The 23,565-nt window shown below is 39.8% G+C and overlaps 1 protein-coding gene across 1 annotated transcript; it reads right to left on the reverse strand.

Moving 5' to 3' along the window:
- Positions 1 to 386: 386 nt before the first annotated feature.
- Positions 387 to 17,354, reverse strand: unc93a (unc-93 homolog A). Its single transcript, XM_039782917.1, has 8 exons — positions 17,086 to 17,354; positions 15,278 to 15,459; positions 13,671 to 13,900; positions 8,108 to 8,233; positions 6,318 to 6,529; positions 5,214 to 5,349; positions 3,561 to 3,692; positions 387 to 1,224 (listed from the first exon to the last, which is right to left on the reverse strand). Exons 1-8 carry the CDS (start codon positions 17,173 to 17,175, stop codon positions 935 to 937), a joined length of 1,398 nt encoding a protein of 465 aa, XP_039638851.1. The 5' UTR covers positions 17,176 to 17,354; the 3' UTR covers positions 387 to 934.
- Between the last annotated feature and the right edge of the window lie 6,211 nt (positions 17,355 to 23,565).

Here is a 23,565-nt window from a genome sequence, read left to right on the forward strand (position 1 = left end):
GAGGCAATGGAAAAAAAATCATTGGAAGATTTTTTTTCCAGACCCACAATACAGAGATCTCCCGTCTCAGGGGGACATGAGGGAGGGAAGCACGGTCATTCAAAAATACTACCGTGTTTCTGCTGATACAAAGTTTAATGCTAAATCGGTGAAGTATCCCTTTAATTATAAGATTACAAGACGGAACAAGTCGATTTAAGTGAAACTGATTTCCAGAATAAAGTCTTTTGAGAGGCAAAAAAAGCAGAAATATGAAAATGTGTTGAATGTCTTTGTCCAGAAAAAGCAGGAGTGGTGGAAAGTAACAAAGTACTGTACTGAAGTACAATTTTGAGGTACCTAAGACTAAAGCATGTCATGAATTCTATAGCATTTTGACACAAAACTTGAAATATTAAGACATTTATTTAGCATTTTTCAACTTATGTTAGTTACAGTTACAGTAGAGTAATATTTATAGAAAATCTGTTGGTTTGATAATTGCACACATCCATATACAACTGCCTTTAACACACACAAAAAGGAAATTTAATCGGGGCGGATAAGATCGTTGGTCAGGACAAATAGCTCAACATTTACTTAGGACATCATCTGTATTTAACCTATATATTACCTGTAGATACAACACAAGCTTCACAGGGATCAGATAAATGCAAACAATACAAAATATTCCACCCAAAAAAAGCTAGAAAGACTCATCGCTGAGTCAAACACGCAGTATTATAGTTCCAGCATTGTCACTGTGCAGTGTTGACTGGTTGCCAGTAACAAGTCACAAGTGAACACATTTCTGATTGAAGTTCCATCATTCTCATTACATGCTTTGAGTTTATTCAGTAGTCAGTAATTTGAACATTTTTGGCATCAGTTTTAGACACTTTATTGGCAGCTTAACGGCCAGACCAGGATTTAAAAAACAAATGAAATTTAGTCTCTACATTTGTGACTGACAAATTATATTTTTGTCATATGTTTGAATAGTTTCCTTGTGACTTGGGTAGGTCCCCTCCTGAACGGGCGGTGTGGGATTATTGAATTCGTAGTACTCCACTATGGGGTACGTGACGACGGTGAGCAGCAGAACGCTCAGCAGGATGTACAGTTTATACTCCAGGCATATGAAGGTGCTGTAGGCAAAGGCGATAACGAATCCGAGTGACTCCCACATACGATAGTTGGCGAATGCTGCCTCTTTGTGCCGGGGGAAGAGGATGCCGTAAAGAGCTGCAGGACACAAAGTAAGAAATTCAAAGACAAATGTGTTGACAGAACAAACTAAATACAGATGATTTTGCTTTAGTCGTGAGGCTAGAGGGAAGCTTATCGAGGGACCAAAATGAAAAAGGGTTCAACCTCCGGGGAGAATGAATGTGCTTAGTCATTATCAGAGCCGGTCTACGGAGAGCCTGTTCACTCCCTAATTAGCCCCATTCTACCGAATTTGGTTGCAGTTCCACCAGAGTTCCACTGCGGGGTGATCGCAGGCGAGTCCAAAATGAATGGGAGTCTATGGAGCTAGACGGCTAAATTTGTCTGTTTCCCCTGATTGTCGTTGAGAAATCTCAGATTTGACTGCAGTTTTTGTAAGTTCAACATGGATTATAGGTCGGAAGTTGAATGAACGAGTACTTATGTCCTTTCGATGTCTTACAGGTTGTTGCCCATAACACGCTAGCATTCTGCTAATGAATGCTGATTGGTCAGTGAAGGACTGATTAAAGCCCGGGACACACTAGGCCGAAAAATCGGCCGTGGGACAGTCTGAAGAGGTCAGTGACTCGAGTCTGTTCGGTGTGTTCCGTGCCGTCGTCAGTCTGGGGGGCTGTCGGCGTTCATTTTGGCCGACCTGACATGTTCGGTCGGCGGCAGGGCAGTCGGGACTCACCCGGAAATGGCGAGCGGAATGAGGTGACTAGAGTCTCTCAAAATCTGACGAAAATCTTTTAAACTGACCTTTGTTGAGCTGAAATGAAGACAGATTCAGCAGCTGCACGGCCTATTTCTCGCTTAAAATGTTTTCAGAAACATGTTTCAGTGAACTATTTTAGTACAATATGAGATCGTATTCTGAACGAGCCGCCATGACAGTCTGGCTTTGAATTTCCGGAGAAAACAAACCCATGTGACGCATTCGTCCAATCAGCTGCCGGTTTTCATTTCTTGGGCAACAATACAGAGTAGCGCCACCTGCTGCTATGGAGACGTATTACGTTTCTCAAGTCGGTGTCGCCCATTGACATATATATAATGGACCAATAGAGCCCGTTGCTCTGGACGGAGACCAGTGAAGGATATTAGAAGCACTTTTCCGGTGATCCCTTGCTTTACTGCGCAGCCTCCAACTGACAGAGACGACATAGACGTGACATGAACAACCTGTCTGAAAGTGTGAAGTCTTCTGGTAGCTGTGCCAAGAGAAATCTCAATCATTCCCAATCTTACAGAGACGGAGAGCGTAGGTATATGTAAGGAGATAACATAGGCACAGGCTAATTATTGATCACTAACATGCTAGTTAACATTAGTAATTAAACCTAAACAGCTAACGTAAGTCCAAACTGCCTGCGAGCTTCTCCTGTACTATACGGTAATTCCTCTACTGTGCGACAGTAAGTCTTGTCGTTATGACACAATCGTTAGCCTGTTTTTTTAAAAGCGTCTGCTACGGAGCCATAACGTGAGGTGCAAGGTAATGGAGCCTTTTATACATTGTCGTGTTTCTTTAGAACTAAACAATGGACAAATAGAGTCTTTAAACGCTTCAGATGTAAAGTTATTCGCAGTCAAGTGATGTAAAAAAAAAATGGCGGTCAGTGGAATGCTAACAAGAGGTGATGGCTTTGTAGCAACAAAATGGCGCCATCGGAGGTTAGAGTTCTGAAGCGAAGCTTACCCCCTTGGTGTCGCCTCAGTGTGTCCCGAGGCAGTTTTTTGGACCTCGAGGACGCGACTGATCATCTCGACTGGCTTTTCTGACGAAGGTCGGCCGTCTGGTTGGTATGTAACCGCTTTTAGACCAGAGATCCCGCTTGATGGCATCCGAAGCAGAGCCAGACTGTCAGAGTGAATATTTCAGCGTGGTCTTCACAACATTAGCAAACCTCTTTCTAGCACGTGTGTTGACAGAGAGAGCCTAACCTGTCAGCTGTGTTGTCGATGCCTCCAGAGAACAAAGGAAGCGACTCAGAGCTTGCCGTAAAGCAGTATCTCTGGCCGTACGACGTGTATGACACAATTGACATTTTTAAAGGCTTTTTAGAACAAAAAAAGCGACTTTAAAAAAATCAAACACCCAGCAGTGTGTATTTTCTTTGCCTCCCCTTTCGAATGCAACATTCAAATTACTAGACAAAAAATGATATCCTGAGAAAAGTGGATTTTGAGGGGTATAGCTCCATAGACCTCCATTTATTCTGCACTTGCCCGTGAGCGCCCTCATGTGGAACCAGAGTGGAACTGCAACCAGTTCAGAAGCCGGAACTATCCAGAGAGTGGAACTTCTCCCCTTATTAGAAACTCTCTGTCATTATACATTTCAAGACTGATTGGGAGTTTCTTACCGTTGGTCTGAGTTTGCCAGATGGCGTCTGCCATCCCCCACAGAGCAGGAAACACAAAGAAGACCGGCAGCTCGTCAGGATGAGGCCTCCAGAACAAAAGAGCCATGATACAGGAAAAATTGGCCAGTGCAGCTGAAAATAAACCGATATGTGAACGTCAGCAGTTCATTTACATCACATTTTCAACACAGTACATGTAATGTTTAGTTCCTATTTACTGTATAATTACTGTAGATGTATAAATGCAGTGGTAAGTACACTTAATCAAGTACTTACGTATAAATTTGAGGTACATTTTATGAATCTTTATACTTCTACTCCACTGCATCTCAGAGGTAAATATTGTACTTTTAACTCCACTACATCTGTCTGGCAGCTTTAGTTACTTTACAGACTATACGTTGTCATCCCCTTCCTGTCCAGTAAAAACCATGTACTGTATCTCTGGAAGCGTTGATGTTGAATGTTTGTGACAAACTGAAGGATGAAGTGTTCCTTTATGTGTTGAGAACATCCTCCTACTTCTTCAGCTAAATGAAGTCTTTAAAAAGCCTCTCGGATCAGCTGGTAAATGCACCCTCAAAAGCTGAAAACAGGGCGGTTTTTCTGACACCATGAAAAATGCTAAAACATTTTACAGATTTGTGGTTCTCACAGGACAGCATCGCTACAAACACATGATGATCTTATAGAACACGTGTCAAACTCAAGGCCCGCGGGCCAAATCCGGCCCCTTGCAGATTTAGATCCGGCCCGTATCACCCAACATCACTTTGGGTTCACAATACATTTTGGCCCGCCTAGTTGTGCGCCAAACCAAAAACACAGGAAAGTGTTTTGCAAACTGCAATGACCTGACATTCAAAGCAGAATTTGGTAGATTTGCCGACTCTGAGACTCAGAAATTCTCCCAGAAGCAGAGAGAGAGTTTTCATATTCAGGCTGAGAAACAGGTTGTTGTTAAAAAAAATGTGTAATTGTTTTTGCATGATTTGCTAAAATCTATGACTAAGGAACTCTTTTGATGACTTTTGTAGGGCTTCATGTCAACAAAAAGCGTACAAAAATGTTGAAAAAAGTAACAAATTTACAAAAAGGTGACAAATGTCTGAGAAAGCCACAAAAAGAACAAAAATTATGAAAAAAGCTAACAAAATGTAAAAAAAAAAAAGTGACATGCAGTAACAAAAACATCATCAATAACTCTACATGTGTGGCCCCTGGTGTGATTCTCTTTTTCCAGTGTGGCCCTTAGTGAAAATGAGGTTGACACCCCTGTTATAGAATATGATGCATTGTTGCAGATCAAACTACCCAAAAGTATATAAAGTAGTTAACATTGGCACAACCTTAAACATTTACAGCAGTAAAATAAAACATGCATATTAATGCAGCAGGAATATTAATCCAGAAACATCAAGTAGAATAGGAAAACACTGACAGGGAACATTTTACTTTACATACTTAACTTTTGCTGATAATACTTGCTTACATACTTATTACTTACTTACTTAAGGTTTTGAATGCAGGACTTTTACTGGTAGCGGAGTGTGGTATTAGTACTTTTACCTAAACAAAAGATCTGAATACTGCTGTCTTCTTTACCACAAATGTGTGAGGATGACAAAGTAAATGCTTTGGTAGGCTATTTACCCAGGAAGAAGAGTGGTGCTCTCCCTGTGTATCGAGCGAGTCTTCCAAAGAGAAAGGAGCAAAGAGAGTTAGTGGCTCCAAAGCACATCATCACATAGCCAACGAAATGGATCCCCAAAGCACACGTCACATAGTTCTGCAAAGAAACACAACATGGATTTACAAAGCGTCATACATCTAATATCTCAAAAAATAATTTTTTATATTTATTTATTTTTTTTTTTTTTTTTATTGTAATACAATTATTTTAACTAATTTCAATTAATCCTTTTACAATTAGTGACCACATTTGTCTCTGAAGTAAAGGCTGGACTACAACAGAGCTGTTTGGAGCAGTTGGTGAACAGTGTTTTCTGTTGGAGATGGTAAGTCCCTTTGGGGTGGACTTTGGGCTTTTTCACTTTGTAAACCTATAACGTGCACAAAAAAGATATATAACACAATAAAGGAAAAGGGAAAAGCCAAAAAGCATAATATGAGCAAAAGTTCAGCTAAACGTAACGCCTCCAGCATGAGTTTAAATACTCCTTCAGGAAGACAGGAACTTCAGAGAACTGCACTGCACAATAACACATCGTGGTTAAACTGTACATTTAATTGTCTCCTCAATTGAGCATTCATTAAATGCTCATGGGTAATTCAAAGTCTCCCAAACCTTCTTCACGTATGTAAAATGAGTTGTGCTGCTCATGAGCTTTTCCTTAACAAAAGGGAGAATTACTCGGCACTTAAGACTTTCTGACAATGTAAAGGTACTTTCTTTGTCACATACACGTACATGTAGCGAAATTCATTCTCTGCATTTAACCCAGCAGTGGGCAGCGAGACAGCGCCCGGGGACTAACTCCAGATCTGAGACAGTGACTTGATCAGGGGCACTGCCTGGAGAATCTAGTACATGTTTTTGATGGTGGTGGAAACCGGAGCAAACCCACGCAAACATGGGGAGAACATGCAAACTCCACACAGAAAGGCCCCGGAACGACCTGGATTCGAACACAGAACCTTCTTGCTGTGAGGCCACAGTGTAAACCATTGGGCCACCATGCTGCCCAACAATGTGTGTTAATCAGGCAGTAATTCATGTTTTGGAGACCTCCTCACCTTGGTGTACTCCCCAGAGAGGAAGCTCTGTTCAAAGCCGCTGTACATGGTGAGAGGGATGAGGGTCACCAGCCTCCAGTCCTTCAGCAGCCTGAACGTGGCCAGGAAGGTGTGGCAGAACGGCTCCCGGTTCTCACGAAACTGACTGGACTGCTCCTGGTCGATGTTGTCCAGAAACACCGCCACAATGAGCATGGCCAGCACACCCACGCCTGCCACACAACAAAGGGCAGACAACACCGGCTGTTACAGATACGGGAGCTATTATGGTCTGAGAGTGTGTTCGCCTCCGCCCTGCTGACTGAAGCTGTGTTAAAGAATAACTTACAGCATTTTAATAATCAGAATTTTACCACTCACTTCACTGTAAAAGCGAGTGTTAAGATTTGGGCCTTTTAGTTTAGGGCTCTATATCTTTATGAAACATCTCTTTATCTATTACATTAAACTGGGTGACAATCCTTTCTCCGTTTCCTGTATCTCTTGCTATGAGAATATCAAATACAGAAGAAGAATATTAACATGAAAAGATATAAATATGTACTCTCAAAACAGTGGCAGTCTCTGGAAGAATCCATCAAAGACTCAGTAAAAGACTCCTCGACGCAGCGGCTGCGGGTTCGACTCCGACCTGCGTCCCTTTGCTGCATGTCATTCCCCCCTCTCTCCCCTTTCATGTTTTCATATGTCCTGTGAAAATAAAGGCCTAAAATGCCCCCCCAAAAAAATAATAATAATAATATTCAGCTACTTTGGAAAATAGAATAAGAGAATGTGAAGCCAAGAACTGTAAAATTGCTATTTAACCAACATAAGGTGTGTTGTGTTAAAATATAATCTATATTTATAGGTTTTCTTTTGTCAGAAATATGTAACTATTTCTTTTTTTTCTTTTTTAACTAGTTTTCTTTACATTATATAACTTTTTTTTTAGCGAGTCAACAGTAGAGAGATCACAGGACATGAGGGGAGAGACTACCATTAGAGCATCCCTAACCTTATCATTTTAATTTTAGATTGTTTCCATCCAATCAAAATCAATCAAAAGTGTTTGAAGAATTCAAATGAATTCTAGGAAAGTCACTAGGGTGGCTTGTGGCTCGGAGGAAGCAGAGCCGGCCCGACGCATAAGCTAACTAAGCAGCTGCTTAGGGCCCCGTTGGCTACCAGAGGGCCCCCAAGAGTGCTTGAAATGTCTCACAATTGAGCTTATAACAGAGCCGGTCTATTTAAAGATAAAGTGCTGCTGCTAATTGGTCCCACATTAGTCTTGAAATGCTTATTTGCACATTATGAGTGCTTAAACTAATATTTACAATACACACGTTGATTTAGTGCCAAGTACAGTGGCAAAACGTTACAATGTGGAGAGTCCCCAAACCAAATCCTGCTTAGGGCCCCCAAAAGTCTTGGGCCGGCCCTGGGAGGTAGACTGATCACCCCATAGTCTCGCGATGCCAGACCTACCTCCACAGCACTGCGGAGGAGGTAGGTCTTATTGGCCTTTCTTTAAATCAGTCACAATCGTCTTTGGCGGCGCTAAGCTCCACACGGAGCCGCTGCAAAATATCCTCGGGAAGGGACTTGTTTTGGTGGAACGTTTACGTTCAAAGGTTGTTTTAGTCGTGCAACATCAAAATCAATAATCAGTTGTAGTCATGACTGAAACTGAAACCCTGTTAGCTGCTACCTGTACGTTCGGGGGGACTTTATAGAAACCCCCACACTCTTATGGAAGAGTTCCCTTGTTTAGTCTTTGATTGTGATGCCAAAGTAAACGCTGGCGTTACCGATGTAACATCCGACGAGTGTCCACACCAGCTGCTGAGCAGGTCTGGTGGTCGTGCTGTTGACGCTGATGTTGAGGCCGCAGTCAGCCGCTCCACAAGTCAGCAGCTGCTCTTCTGGGATGTGAGCTGTCAGAATACAAAACAATGCATTTATCTTATTAACAATAATAATAATAATAATAATAATTTATACTTTATTAATCCCGCAAGAGAAATTACAATGTTGTAAGAATAGACATTACACACAGACCTGAAATACACACACATGCACTAATTGAGAGATGTCAGAGTGAAGGAGCTGCAGCTGTCGATGGACAGGGCAACCCGAGCAGTTGGGGGTTCGGTGCCTTGCTCAAGAGCACCTTGGCAGTGCCCAGGAGGTGAACTGGCACCTCGCCAGCTGCCAGTCCACCACCTTACTTTGGTCCGTATGGGGACTTGAACCAGCAAACCCTCTGGTTCACAACCCAACTCCCTACAGACTGAGATATACTGCCACCCCAAACATAAATATTAAAATATATAAAGAAATATTCTTTACTGAGAACATAAAGAAAGAGGTCATGGTGGAAAGGCTTTTTGTTTCTGGGAAAATTGTATTTAATTCCCTTTTAGGAAAAAAGCTTCCCACAAAAATGACAAAATTCAAGTTTGTCCAGGCTATTGTAAATATATGCTTTGATATAAAGAGATGGCAAACTAAACAACACTTCAAAATGAAAGTATGAATATTTTGGAATAAAACGGGTCATTTTGTATATAGATTTTCATCAGTTGCCTATTTGTTAAATATTGTAAATGTTGTCGAATGTGTTTCTTTTGTTATTAGGCGCCGATTTCAAAGAGAAAACACTGATAATGAATAAGACATCTCATAGAGTCAAAGGCCTTGAACATTTCCTCTAAACTCTAAATACATTTGAATTATTTAAGATATTAAACAAATGTCTGTCTAACCAGTGTGCCCTGCAAATAAAAATGAAATATATATTTAGCTTTGTTTTGTTGTTCTTCCAGGAAATGCCCCTCAACAAGTGGCCATATAAACTGATAAGCAAGAGAGCATCGACACCAATAATACTAAATGACATACTGCAATATCATCCACTCTCAGCACACACCCTCTCTTTTTCTCTTCAAATTGAACCCATAAAAAGGTTTGTAACCCAGCAGTTCGACCTTGCACTGATGGGTTTGTTTAGCAGTATCAGCTGCACACAGGGTGTAAGTATATTTACACAAGTACTGTACTTAAGTACAATTAGGAGGTATTTGAAACCATTTCCATTTTTCTGCTACTTCTACTCCTACTTGACTACATTTCCGAGGCATACGTTGTTCTTTTTGCTCCACTACATTTCTTTCATAACTTTAGTTACTTTGCAGATTCAGATCAATGTTACAAAATATAAGTAAGAAATAAACTATGATGTTTTTATGATATGAAAATAAAACATTCATTCATTGATCCCTGTGGGGAAATTCATGAGTACTTTTGTTTTTTAAGTATATTTTGATGCTAATACTCAAGTAGAATTCTGAATTCAGGACTTAAACTTGTAACAGAGTATTTGTACACTGTGGCATTTCTACTTTTACTTAAAATATTTGGGTACTTCTTCCATCAGTGGCAATTTAGGGTTATGCTGTCCTGTTAAATCCTGTTTGATTTAACAGGACAGGCAGGAAGGCGGGATCTTTGACATGTCTGTGACTTTATTGGTTCAGTTTTGGGGTCACACCCACTTTAGTTTGCAGCAGGTCACCAATGAAGATGGACCAGGAAGTAGTAGTAGATTTCCAGCAAGTTCATGTGCTCATCCCATGGCACAATCATGTTACACTTCGGTCCAAAGAATATTCACTATTTGTTTCCTGTTGACTTCTATCGAAGGCAGCATCACAGAGGAATTCATTGGGTTTCCTGTTTAGGTGAGCTCTCCAGAGGTCAGAGTTCACCTTTGTTCCACTCTGACCGTGTGGACGGGCATGGACAGCCAATAATAAACTGTTTGGAAATGGAGAACTCTATTTTACTTCTTTACATGGTAACCGTGACATCTCATCCTTTTTCGGGGCTGAATGCAGTTCAACAGAAGACTAATGTGACTGAAGACAAAACATCACAGGTAACGGTAGGTTTCTGAATGTTTTTCATTTTTTACTAAGAGAGAGGGTGTAATCAGAAGTCTGACTATCACATAACTCTAGATTCAACAGCTGTTTGCCGAACTTAAAGGGGTGATAGAATGCAAAACTGATTTTACCTTGTTGAATAATGAAAGTTTTGTGTGTAAATAGGACATACATAGAACCTCTAAATCCCATTGACACCTCTTTTCTCTGCAAATCTCACTATTTGAAACTGCCTCTGAAAACGGGCAAATCTCAACGAGCCCTATAGTTGACGTCAACTATTGCGGCTCCTCCTCATTTGGCTCTAGTCTGTGTTTGTCACGCCCCAACATTTGCATAGGCTACACAACTGACCTGAGATCAGTTAGGCTTCTGAATCTAGGTCGTGCAGATCTCAGAAGTTGTATACATTGTTCATCTGCTATTTTACCATTAAATTCACTTCTGAGACTTTTTTATGCGAGAAATCAACTGTGTAGAGGTCAAATATGGGCCGTTTTACGAAAATGTATGTCTAATTGCAAATTTTGTCCGACTGTGTCGGAGTTGAGCGGCCGGCGCTCCCTGTGTTGCTGCCTCGCCGCCCGGCCTGCCTCCCTTCACAGACCCCGGCCTGCTGTGAGCTCGATTGAGCTCCGTCAAGACTGGCGGCCCACAGCACTCCATACCCGCGCAAAGTCACCGTTTTGGGCTAATGAACTACGAAACGCCGCTGCTCTGACAGAGCTCCAGGGCCTCCAACTCCCCTCTTCCTGCTAGCTAAATGCCCAGTGTATGTGAGTGAAAGCGCGGTCAGCGAGCTTGTTACGCCAGCATTCTCTTACCACAGGTTCCAGTTACTCTTTTAATGTGTGTAATTATAATGTGTTGAGTTATTTAAACAAACGATTGGGGAAATAAACGCCGCTTGTCCGTGAGTCTCATTCATAGAGCCTGCGGCTGGATGGAGCTCTATCAATGAGAGCTAGCTAGCTAGCCTCCTCTTAGAATTCCTCTGGAATTCACAAATATTCATTAACTTGAAATCGGACACCGTTGTTAGCTTTATAAAACCTTTAGGGAGATGTTGTATAAGTGGCGTGACGAAATTCAAACTGTAAATATACTCGAATTACGACCAAAAATGAAGCTAACTAGCCGCAATCTTGTACACATAGGATTGAAGGGACAGTCGCAGCTAACAAAACCCTTACAGTTCACAAATATTCATTAACTTGAAATCGGACACCGTTGTTAGCTTTATAAGACATTTAGGTATATGTTGTATAAGTGGCGTGACGAAATTCAAACTGTAAATATACTCGAATTACGACCAAAAATGAAGCTTACTATCCGTGATTTGTAGCTACACATAGCTAGGATTGAAGGGACAGTTGCAGCTAACGAAACACTTAGTCTTCACAAATATTCATTAATTTGAAATCGGACACCGTTTTTAGCTTTATAAGACATTTAGTTAGATGTTGTATAAGTGGCGTGACATGTGTGTAACATGTGGTAAGAGATTGCTGGTGTAACAAGCTCGCTGACCGCACTCTCACACACACACACACACCATTTAGCTAGCAGGAAGAGAGGAGATGCAGGCCCTGGAGCTCTGTCAGGACAGCGGCGTTTGGTAGTAGTCCATTAGCCCAAACGGTGACTTTGCGCGGGTATGAGGTGCTGTGGGCTGCCAGCCGTGCCGGAGCTCAAGCGAACGGTCACGCAGGGCGAAGCGAGGTCTGTGGAGAAGTCGGGCGAGGCAGCACACAAGCAACACCGACCGCGTCAACTCCGACACATACCATTTCAATTTGCAATTAGCCATCCATTTTCGTAAAACGGCCCATATTTGAGCTTTATATAGTTGACTTCTGTCATAAAAAAGTCTCAGAAGTGAATTTGGTAACGAAACATTGCAGTGTCTGGAATATGAGATTCTGTCGCGTCTCTAATGTGTGTGTATGGCGATTCGCTCAACCAATCAGGGCGCGTCTCTACGTGTGTACGGGGATAAGGCTCAACCAAGCAGCGCGCAGCTCATCTAAATATTCATGACCATACCATATTTGGAAGAAAAGCTCTTGTTACAAATAGGGCCAAAACACAGGGATGCATAAGGGCCAATAAAATATCAACCAGGCCATTTTCAGCCCAACTAATTACATACCCCATTAGGAGACCATACGGAACAGTGTGAAATACCCTATATAATCATTCTATCACCCCTTTAAAATATTAAATCCAGTGGTGGAAGAGGTACTCCAATCATTCACTGAAGTAGAAGTAGAAATACCATGGACAAAGTAAAAGGCCTGAATTCAAAATGTTAAAACTACAGAAGTGTCACCAGTTAATTGCACTTAAAGTACCGAAAGTAAAAGTTATTATGATGCAGAATGGCTCCTTACAGTGAAATAATATTACACAATATTATATTATTCTGTTGTTTTTTTTATGACTAATGGAGACATGTAGGAGCATTTTAATGTTGAAGTCTGTCAATGTGGAGCCAACTTTAGATACTCTGTATACTACTGGATGGATCAGTTATATAGTACTGCATCATATCATATAAGCATATTATGTGTTTTTTTTATGTAAAAAGTAACTATAAGTGTCAAAGAAATGTAGTAGAGTAAAACAAATATTTACATATACAATATTTCCCTTTTGAAATGTAGAGGAGTGAAAAGTGTAAAGTAGCATAAAATGAAAATACCAAGTAAAGTACAAGTATGTACAGCACTAAAGTAAATGTATTTAGTTATATTAGTGTAGTTTTCACAATAAATCAATTAATAAACTATAATTCAACCAGCTATTCATTAGTTCAGAATACTCCGAATATTAACCCTCGTGTTGTCCTTGGCTTGAATTTGACCCGTTTGCAAACTTTCTATATTAGAAATATGGGTTTCCATCAACCAAACTGCCCAAGAATAACATGGATGGTTCCATTCAACGCTCTTCAGTTCACTACTTTCATTTTCATTTTTTCCCCAGAGTTTTGGGTGTTTTTATTCAATTATATAGCATTTGAAAAGAAAAATTAAATGAATTCAAAACCGTATCCTGAATAAACTTCAACATACGTTCCTCTGATCTTAACTATTTCTCAAAAATAATCATTTCTGCTTTTTTTTTTTAACTAAAAAATAGATATAATTTCATATAAATGAGGTTTATTGACCATGAATTCCAAGAATAATTGTAAAACTATTGGTAACAAGTTGGTATTAGTGGTTTATATAATTGTGGTAGTAGTAAACAAAAACGTTGGGACAAAAACGTAAAAAAAAAAAAGTGTTCATTTTCTATTTGACCCGGGAGGACAACAAGTTTATAGTCGACGGGAAGACAACACAAGGGTTAAGACAGTTTGTATTAAAGTGTGTGGGTTTATTTTCACACATGTATCACTAACATCTCGTTGTCTCCCTACCTATGTTGGTGTCCTGTCCAAAGATGAGCGACGACATAAGGTTTCCCCACACAGCAGACGACTGAAAGATGAAAAAGAAGATGCCAAAGTATTGGTTGATGACGTCGGATCCTTTTTTGCCGTCCTTTGAAGCCTGCGCGTTGCCGGAGATGGTCAGGTAGGTGCATTTAGCCGACCACAGAGGAGAGCCACCCAAACCCAGGATAACTGAGGTGGGCATGAGGGTGTACCTGTGGGAGGGAGCACAGGGGACTTCATTTTCCTAATGCTTTTGTTAACACTTTTAGCTCTTGCATGGCAGAATAAAAAGAGCAGCCATAATTGCAGACTGGTCTGAACTGGCAGTAGTTCTAGCAGTAGAAGTGATAATATAAAAAGTCGCTGTGGCAGCGTTTAACAATAGCTGCCAGTAAACACAGAGTTAGTGCTGAAATAATTAGTCGGTTAATTGATCATTTGATTTTCAGTTACTTATGAACAGTTTTAATAATCAATTTGAATCATTTGAATAATTTATTATGGAAAAATGGCAAATATTTGCTATTTACAGCTCCTCAAATGTGAAGATTTCCTGTTTTTCTCTATTATACATCTGTAAACTGATGATCTTTGAAGTTCCAAATGCTGTTTGGACAAAACAAGCAATCTAAAGATTTAACTGTGGGAAATTGTGAAGGAAATCTTGCATAATTTTCTATTCTTTTAAATATTTAATTGATTCATAGTAAAACTGAGTGATTATTTTATTACTTGGATATGAAAATAATCAACATTTAGAACACAAATTTAGTGATTTGCAATCGAAACATCTATATGTATATGTATATTTTTAAGGCTTAGTTTGACGTAGTTTACTGTTTGTTGCTTGTTACTGTCAGTGGTAAATACACATGAAATAGTTATTCAAATGCAAGAGTAGTCTCGCTATGCCAGACCAAATATTTTAATGTATTAGCATTTATTTTGTAATGAGGTTATGGGTCTCTTGCATGTCTCATTTGATTCAGTTTTTTTAAATACAGTCTTTGAAGTGATCATATTGTCTACGGACAGGAACAAACTTGTAAAAATGCAGAAATATTAATTAATTGGGAGACAGTTTGGGACAACATTTCCAAGAACCCAAATCCCCAGCAGATCCACTTCAACATATGTCATAGGACATATTGAACACCTCAGAAGAGATACGTCTCTAAAGTCATTCCTACTCCCTATTGCACGTTCTGCCAACCTGAACAAACTGGAACTTTCCTGAGTGTGAACAGGTGCATGAGTTTTGGAATAAAACAACATCAATAATATCTGATGTGATAGGATGTCGAATTCCTACTGACCCGATTGTTTTGTTACTTAATGACGATTCTAAATTACACCTGCTTGGGAGACAGAAGAAAATTTGGCTAGCCGGCTCAACCGCAACCAAGAAAATGATAGCTCAACGCTGGCTCCCCCTGGTTCTTGTTTGATTGTAGTTGTTTGTTCTGTAGGTTCTATGTTCAAAAATATAAAAAATCTATCATAACAAAAAGGAAATATAGTAAAATAATGAGCAATGACAGATCTAACGGCCAGCATGAGCCGGAGGATTTCAGTGATTGCCTGATTACCATCCCGGGTAGAGGTTTCCAAAGGAGTAGGAGACGTAGCAGGCCATGCCAGCAACAATGGTCCATTTACAGCCCAGGTTTTTGATCATGAGGGGAGGCAGGAACATGGAGGAGATGATGATGGAGGCGTAGATGACGCTCAGAGACGCCACGCCCATCCCCTGCTCTGCATTCAGACTGCTCTGCACACACAGGGACAGACAACGGGCCATGTGTTAGCAAACAGTTTTGTCCGAGTGGTTCTTAAATGCTCTAGTTCGTAGTTTCTGTGTCCCCCAAGAGGAATCTAAGTAATGACAACAAAACCGTCGGCGCGTCCACATGATACAAGCCTTCAGTGATCGCGCACAGACACACAAGTTATCTTTTCAAAGTTGCTTCACAGAAGACAACAAAACAAAAAGATGTATTAAATTAATTCTAAGTATGATTACAATAAAGAGCAATTTATGTAGTTATTCAAAAGAAAACTATGCAGTAAAAGCAAAGATTAAAAACTATATAAGAAAATGCAATTCTTGAAAAACAAAAGTGTTTTTAGAAGAAATCTAGACACAAATGTCAGAAGATCATGTTATGGACCAGTCAGTAAATTAAGGAGGTCTTTTCACATTAACCTTGTGTTGACTTAGGGTCAAATTGACCCATTTTCAATTTTTGTTTTATATCAGAAAATATGGGACATAGAAATAAGCGCTGAAAATGTAAAGAAGAAAAATTTTACAATTTAAAATGTTGGGAAAAGCAAAAACAAACTGTGAAAATAAGGCATCAAAAAGGTTGACAGGAAGACAACACAAGGGTTAAAAACTCATTAAGAACAGTGACTAATGCACATAAGGCATTTTTTTTATTATCATCATCAATAGTACCTTTATTACTTGTCCATCCATGAATCAACCCGTCAATAAATCTCAAAAATAAAGTTTCATCATACTTTCATGAGGTATGGTGTTTTTAATTAATACTTAATTTGAATTAAGTTAAAAGTTAAGGACATTAAAGGGTTAAAATAAATTACAGGAAACTAACATTAAAACTATTACAAAAGCCATTATTTCTCATTTTAAGGGTAAATTAAAAGGCTATTATGCTCACCTATGATTATGAAATGAAATACAGTCAAATGATGCACTTTTTTTTTTAAATCTCTAACAAGTTGTTTCTCCATAATTCAAACAATGAATAAACCTCTACTTACTTAGTTACTACTACGCACTTTTTAAGGCATTTTTAAATAACGCGTAATCTCATTTTAAGGGATACAACTAATACATGTTCTAATATAATGAAATTAAAGGGAGATGGGACCTTCCAAAACATATTATTTCTAATTTCAAGGGTACATTAAAAGGCTTTTAGTCTTTCTGATTTAAAGAAAGGAAAATATTTGACCAAAATAAAAACCATTAACATTTGTAACGCTGTAAATGATGCACAAAAGGTGTCTTTTCATGACTCAACCCAAGATTGAATCTCTTAAAGTCCCCAAGTCCCCCCATTTTTAATCAAAATAGGATTTATTACCAAGTAAGTAACACTTACAAGGAATTTGCCTTGGTGGTTGGTGCATACATATACATATTAAAAGGAAATAAACAATACTACTACTATTAAACAATTAATATGTAAAAGACGTGATAACCTAAACAAATGTGTACAATAAATCTGTTTAAAAATTAAAAGAAAAAGAAGGCTGTGTGGTTAAGTGCATGATGTGCAAAATGTTTGAACAAATGTGGAAAAGTTCCGGATATATATGATAATAATAATCAATCTATTCTTTATACTGAATAGTAAACTCTTACCTGTAAACTCTGCAGGCCTCCGTAAGCCGTGAACAGTGACAGAAACCCGACAGAGACCACCAACACATTCTTGAAGTTACGGCTGATCATGGCTGCCTCTTAAAAAAAAGAGAGAACAAAGAAAACCTCCACAGATTCTTTACTTTACAAAAAAGAAATAACCTAAGTGGATTTATTTCAGGACTAATGGCTTCGTACAGCTGCTGCACTGAGTGAAGTCAGCTCTCTTCTAAAAGTGATTGGGATATGTGTGAAAAACTCATACACCGAACAAAGTCCACCGCACACACACACACACACACACACACACACACACACACACACACACACACACACTTTTACAGACTGTGACACAGAGGATCATTTGGCCTCTGAATTGCCTTCCACATGTCGATTGTTTGTCGTAATTCGGTCATATGTGAAGCTGTGCAACTCCCTTCTTTTACTCCCTCCCTTCTTTGAATCATTACAGATGTTTGGACCATAAACACTTTTTTCTTCGGTCCATCTGTTTCCTTCTTCCCGCACATTATTTCAACATACTTCTTTCTGGTTCAGAGTTATAATCTGCTGTTTATCTCTGGCTGTGTTTATTGGTACTTTACTCCAGTAAAAGAAGCACAACACTGTAAAAATACTCAAGCAAAAGTCCTGCACTGAAAATGTTACTTAAGTAAAAGTTTTACAAACAAAATACACTTCATCAAAGTCAACGTCTCTTTTCAAAGCGACAAGACGAATGTGCTCTAAGATATTTACTGCTGATGTATAAATTTGCTGTAGTTGGTTAAGATGTGAAATCTTAACCATAACTTCCTGTCATTTCCTACTAATATGTTTGTCAATTAATCTGAAAGAAGTATGTAATTTGGTTCTAATTATAAGAGAAATGGACAAATGTTCAAATGGCACAAATTAATTCCAATGAACTTCTGGTGTTACCTGAATCGTCTTAAAGGTATAATATGTAACAGATTTCCTAAAAAAATTATAGACTAATACAAAAGTAATCCCTTTCAATCACTTATGACTCACTAGAAGTGTGTTGTGGTGTTTGCATCTGCATAGACCCAGCCCTCTGCCTGGATATTCACTTTTCTTTTTATTTTGGTTAGTCAGGACGTTTATGGGCGGTAACAAATAGCTGTTGGGCCCATAGACTGTTAATATGAATGGACAAAGCATCCGGTTCGGTGAAGTGCTGCAAATGCAGAAGTGCCTTAAAGCTGCATTCTATCTGAATTCCAGCAGGGGGCGACACTTGCAAAAGGAGGTCGGTTTCTGTAGAAGTCTATGAGAAAGTGACCCCCTTCTCACTTGATTTAACGGCAAACTCGACGACTCATAGCAGAGCTCCACAAACCAATGGGTGATGTCACACATGCTCTGTCCATTAATATTAACAGTCTATGGTTGGGCCCCACGTGGGTGTGTAACCCAAAGAAAATAACATTCATTCATTCATACCTTCCCAACTTCCGCTTTGCCACTTAGCGTCGCACACGTTCACTCATAATCCGACAACTTGGCACCTTTCTACAGAAGTGTTTGTGTGTGTTTATTTGCGCTTTAGAACATAACCACCGTGAAATATTATTTTGAATCACTGCTTTTTGACATTCTCTAGCTCACTCGACCAGTGTTGCGCTCTCTCTCTTTCTCTCTCTCTCTCTCTCCTCTCTCTCTCTCTCTGGTGTTGAGTGGTGGATGAGGGGACAACGTTGAACGTTTTTCCCTTTTAATGTGTACTCAATTATTTATATCTTTATATTATTATACAATTACTGGGAAATAAAGCGTTACTGCTTCTTTTAACTACTATGCTATAGTTTAATCTATAACAATGCATTACCATTATTCTTATATGTTTTGTATGAATATATCATGGTAACTACAACTGTCGATAAATGTTGTGGAATTAAAAGTACAATATTCTCTCTGAATTGTAGTGGAAGTTTGAAGTTACAATACTAGAGTAAAGTACAAGTACCCCAAATTTGTGCTTTAATAAATGTACTTAGTTCTGAGTTGTCATATATATATATATATATATATATATATATATTTTACATTTACAGTCCATACATACAGGAGCAGTGACACACAGAGCAAAGGTTTATTGCGTTTTATTTCTGATCCTTTTCTTTTATAATGGCTCCGCCTCATCCTTTACGACATAATAGCTTGTTGTTTGAAAAATATGACAGAAACACTGCAGTCCTCTCTGTTATCTCAGCTGCACTCAAAGTGAAACAAATTAGCTTCAGACTGATGTCTCAGGCCTGTGTTTTAGTTAACCTCTTATTAAAAAAGGTCCAATTCTAAACCCTGCAGTGTGGCTCGTTTAGTTAATCTTTTGAAGTATGAACGAGTGTTTTATTATGCTTATATCAGGTGGAGAGACTTAAACAGCTATTTGTGCAGCTTTCAATAAAGTGTTTTGGGCTTTAGAGGCTTTTCTGTCCTGAAAAAGTAACGAGGCATGTTTATAAAGTGAATGAGAACATATGATTGGGTTTGACCTGAAAGATGGTATTGTTTCTTTAAAGGTCCCATGGCATGAAAATTTCACTTTGAGGTTTTTTAACATTAATCTGCATTCCCCCAGCCTGCCTATGGTCCCCCAGTGGCTAGAAATGGTGATAGGTGTAAACCGAGCCCTGGGTCTCCTGCTCTGCCTTTGAGAAAATGAAAGCTCAGATGGGCCGATCTGGAATCTTCTCCTTATGAGGTCATAAGGAGCAAGGTTACCTCCCCTTTCTCTGCTTTGCCCGCCCAGAGAATTTGGCCTGCCCATGAGAGAGAGACATCATGGCTTTCAAACGAGCAAAGTGGCAGTTGGTCAAGGCCACACCCCCACCCTCCACCTTGTCCCCCCCCTCTCCTCCTCAATAGCTACAGACACAGAAATGGCACATCCTAAGGAAAGCTCATTGTGGGACTGGCTCTAGTGGCTGTAATTCTGCACTAAGGCTGAATTTTGGGAAAGAGACTTCAGATACAGTATTAGGGGACCACTAAGGTCTATATAAAAGAGACTTCAGATACAGTATTAGGGGACCACTAAGGTCTATATAAAAGAGACTTCAGATACAGTATTAGGGGACCACTAAGGTCTATATAAAAGAGACTTCAGATACAGTATTAGGGGACCACTAAGGTCTATATAAAAGCATCCAAAGAGCACCATGTCATGGGACCTTTAAAAGGGTAACTACCGTTTTTTCTCAACCTGGACCCTATTTCCCTATGTTTTTGTGTGTAAGTGACTGATAGGAACAACAATCTTTGAAATTGGTCCAGTATTAAGCGTGAACGCTGTGAACGGCAGCCACAGACAGGGCTGCAATGTAACCCTATGGGGCAAACGTGTTGTCAATTTGGTCCACTAAAAGTGTCTTTACAACATTATGGATCTATCCCTACAGAGATATCCCTACCTTTTTTTATTGGAAAAGTGGAAAGACGACCCAAAATGGCTTTTTTAAAATTTTGTTTCTGTTGACTTCGAATGAAGTATATTTTACGATGCTAAAATGACTGTTTATTTACACGGAGTCTGGTTGCTTTAGCGAACGCAATTTCGCGGATGTTTTTATGTTTTAAAAAAAGGATCTTACACTTTCAGATAATTAGAATATTAATCTGAGGCTGTCAATGGCAAAACAAGCACTTTTGTGAATGTAAATACAATCTGCACAATTGCCCTATTAACTTACATTGTAGCTTGTTTCGCAGCTATCGACTGCAGCGATCTCGCTTCATACTGGACCAATGTCAAAGATTGTTGTTCAGTCACTTAGACACAAAAACATAGGAAAATAGGGTCCAGGCATAGGCGCCGATTTATGTTTTCCTCCGTGGGTGCTCACGGGCGCATGCCCTTTAAAAAAGAAAGTAGTCAAAAAAAATTTGCATTTCAGAACCTTAGGAAACGGACAGCAGCCGATACAAACACACTGTTAACTAGATAATAAAGCCGTAAAGTTTCAACTCAGGACAGCGCCACTTCTCACAAATACAGATAGGATTGGAGATGAGAAGTTTAACTGACCACCAACTACAGCTGACCTGACGGAGCACCACAACCGGCAGCTCGCGGTGCTCTATATCCAGCGCACAGTCACCTATTCTGGGGTAACTAGACCACCAACTACCGCTGACCTAACGGAGCACCATGACCGCGGTGCTCTGTATCTAGCGCGCAGTAATCGATTCTGGGGTATCAACCACGATCAGCTTCGTGGGAAATTAAGAACTCTCTGAACTGGTGGTGGATGTCGTTGATGCACTTGCATCATTAGGTTTGCTTTTTTAATAACAAATCTTTCCATTTAATTCTTACTCTGATTACCTAACGCACATGCACGCACTGTGGGGGGGGATGGAGGCGTTTTCATCCAAGAGACGCTGTGATTGGTGGATAGGATATGGAGCAGGGGACTGACAGCGACATAACCAATCACATTATGACAGACGCTAATTTAATTTTAAATGAATGTAGCCTACTGGTAGTCTGGCACACGTGGGTGCTCAGTGGGTGCTCAGTATTTTCCGTGGGTGCTCAAGCTCCGGAGCACCCACGGTATCGGCACCTATGGGTCCAGGTTGAAAAAAATCACAGATTAGGAAACCGTTTATGACAATATCATGTCAGCCAATTATGTGACTTCTACTACTGTCCATATCAGCACAGAGAAGCCGTATAGTTCCAGGTCAACTATTGTGGATATTATCTTCATATTCAACGTAAAAAAGGGCTAAGCCCATACAAAATGTAAAATACTGTCAGTGTAATGTACTGAAAACACAAACATTTGACACTGGTTTCATGTCTGAAAATGTAAATTCTCGGCTTTATTTGCTTTACGTTGGCAATTAATGTGTGGTATATATGCTGACATGAAGGTGAGTGTAAAAGTGGTTACACACCAACCAGACGGCCGACCCTCGACAGAAAAGCCAATCGAGATGATCAGTCCAAAAAACTGCCTCGGGACACACTGAGGCGACACCGACTTGAGAAACGTAATACGTCTTCATAGCAGCAAGCGGCGCTACTCTGTATTGTTGCCCAAGAAATGAAAACCGGCAGATGATTGGACGAACGCGTCACATGGGTTTGTTTTCTCCGGAAATTCAAAGCCAGACTGTCATGGCGGCCGTTCAGAATACGATCTCATATTGTACTAAAATAGTTTGCCGTTTCTGAAAAATTTTAAGCGAGAAATAGGCCGTGCAGTTGCTGAATCCGTCTTCATTTCAGCTCAACAAAGGTCAGTTTAAAAGATTTTCATCAGGTTTTGAGAGACTCTAGTCACCTCATTCTGCTCGCCATTTCCGGGTGAGTCCCGACTGCCCTGCCGCCGACCGAACATGTCAGGTCGGCCAAAATGAACGCCGACAGCCCCCCAGACTGACGACGGTACGGGACACACTGAACAGATTCGAGTCACTGACCTCGCCAGACTGTCCAACGGCCGATAATCGGCCCTGTGTGTCCCGGGCTTAAGTGAGTATGGATGGATGATAAATGGGAACATTATTTATTTATTTATATAATACTTGCCTGCAGTGAGTGCACCTGAATTTTGTTGTGTTTTTTACAATGACAGTAAAGTCTCTATCTATCTTATCTGTCACTATCTTTATGTAGAATTTGAAGTGTACAACAAATGGGATGTGATAAGTTGTTATCAGGAAAGGATGCTTTAAACAAATTCCCTATCAATGGGAAATGAACCCGCCCATGCTGATTGGTCGTTGTGCAAGGATCGTCCATTAGACCAGAGGTGATCTTGGGGTGCATCTCACCCCCTGCTGGTGCTTTGAGAATTACATAATTAGAATTATTCTTTTTGTCTTATTTTTGTGCTGGTTTAGTGGCTGCAAAAGCTGCTCAATCCTTTTGTGAATTTGCCTGTCAGTCTCCTGATATTGAGAGTAAAAGCTGACACACATGGCATCAGGTCAAACCAGTTTAAACTGTGAGTATTAGGCAAGGCAAGACAAGGCAATTTTATTTGTATAGTACAGTTCAGCAGCAATGCTGAATTCAAAGTGCTTTACATAAAACATTGAAACACAGTCAAATGTTGTGTTGTCATTATGCTCCTTGTACCTCTTTTTGTTCTTTACAGCCAAGGTATAAATGTGCCCAGTGACAAGTTTATGGCAGGTCATGCACTACAGGTTTCTACATTCGATAATGACCAATCAGAGCAATTTCAATCTTGGACTGGATGGTCACAATGTTTTTAGTTTTTTTTCCTATGTGACTCATATGTTGCTATACATGGATATTAAAAATCATTCATACAAGTTTAAGTTTTTCAAATGATGTTGTAGCTGTGAGTGTGAAAATCAAGGACATGGGAGTTTTAAATACCAGTAAACTACTAAAGTGGCAGCTATGTGTCTGACTGAGTAATCCTAGATACCAGCTCAATAATTCATGAAGCGTGCTTGGCTGTCATTGAG

The sequence above is a fragment of the Perca fluviatilis genome, chromosome 18, assembly GCF_010015445.1.
Source record: "Perca fluviatilis chromosome 18, GENO_Pfluv_1.0, whole genome shotgun sequence".
NCBI classification, from domain to species: Eukaryota; Metazoa; Chordata; class Actinopteri; order Perciformes; family Percidae; genus Perca; species Perca fluviatilis.

Coding starts and splice junctions, on each gene's coding strand:
- unc93a (XM_039782917.1), bottom strand. CDS start 17,175: ATGATCAGCCGTAACTTCAAGAATGTGTTGGTGGTCTCTGTCGGGTTT. Junction 15,460..17,085: donor GAGGCCTGCAGAGTTTACAG/GTAAGAGTTTAC, acceptor CTGTGTGTGCAG/AGCAGTCTGAATGCAGAGCA. Junction 5,350..6,317: donor TCTCTGGGGAGTACACCAAG/GTGAGGAGGTCT, acceptor GTTTCTTTGCAG/AACTATGTGACGTGTGCTTT.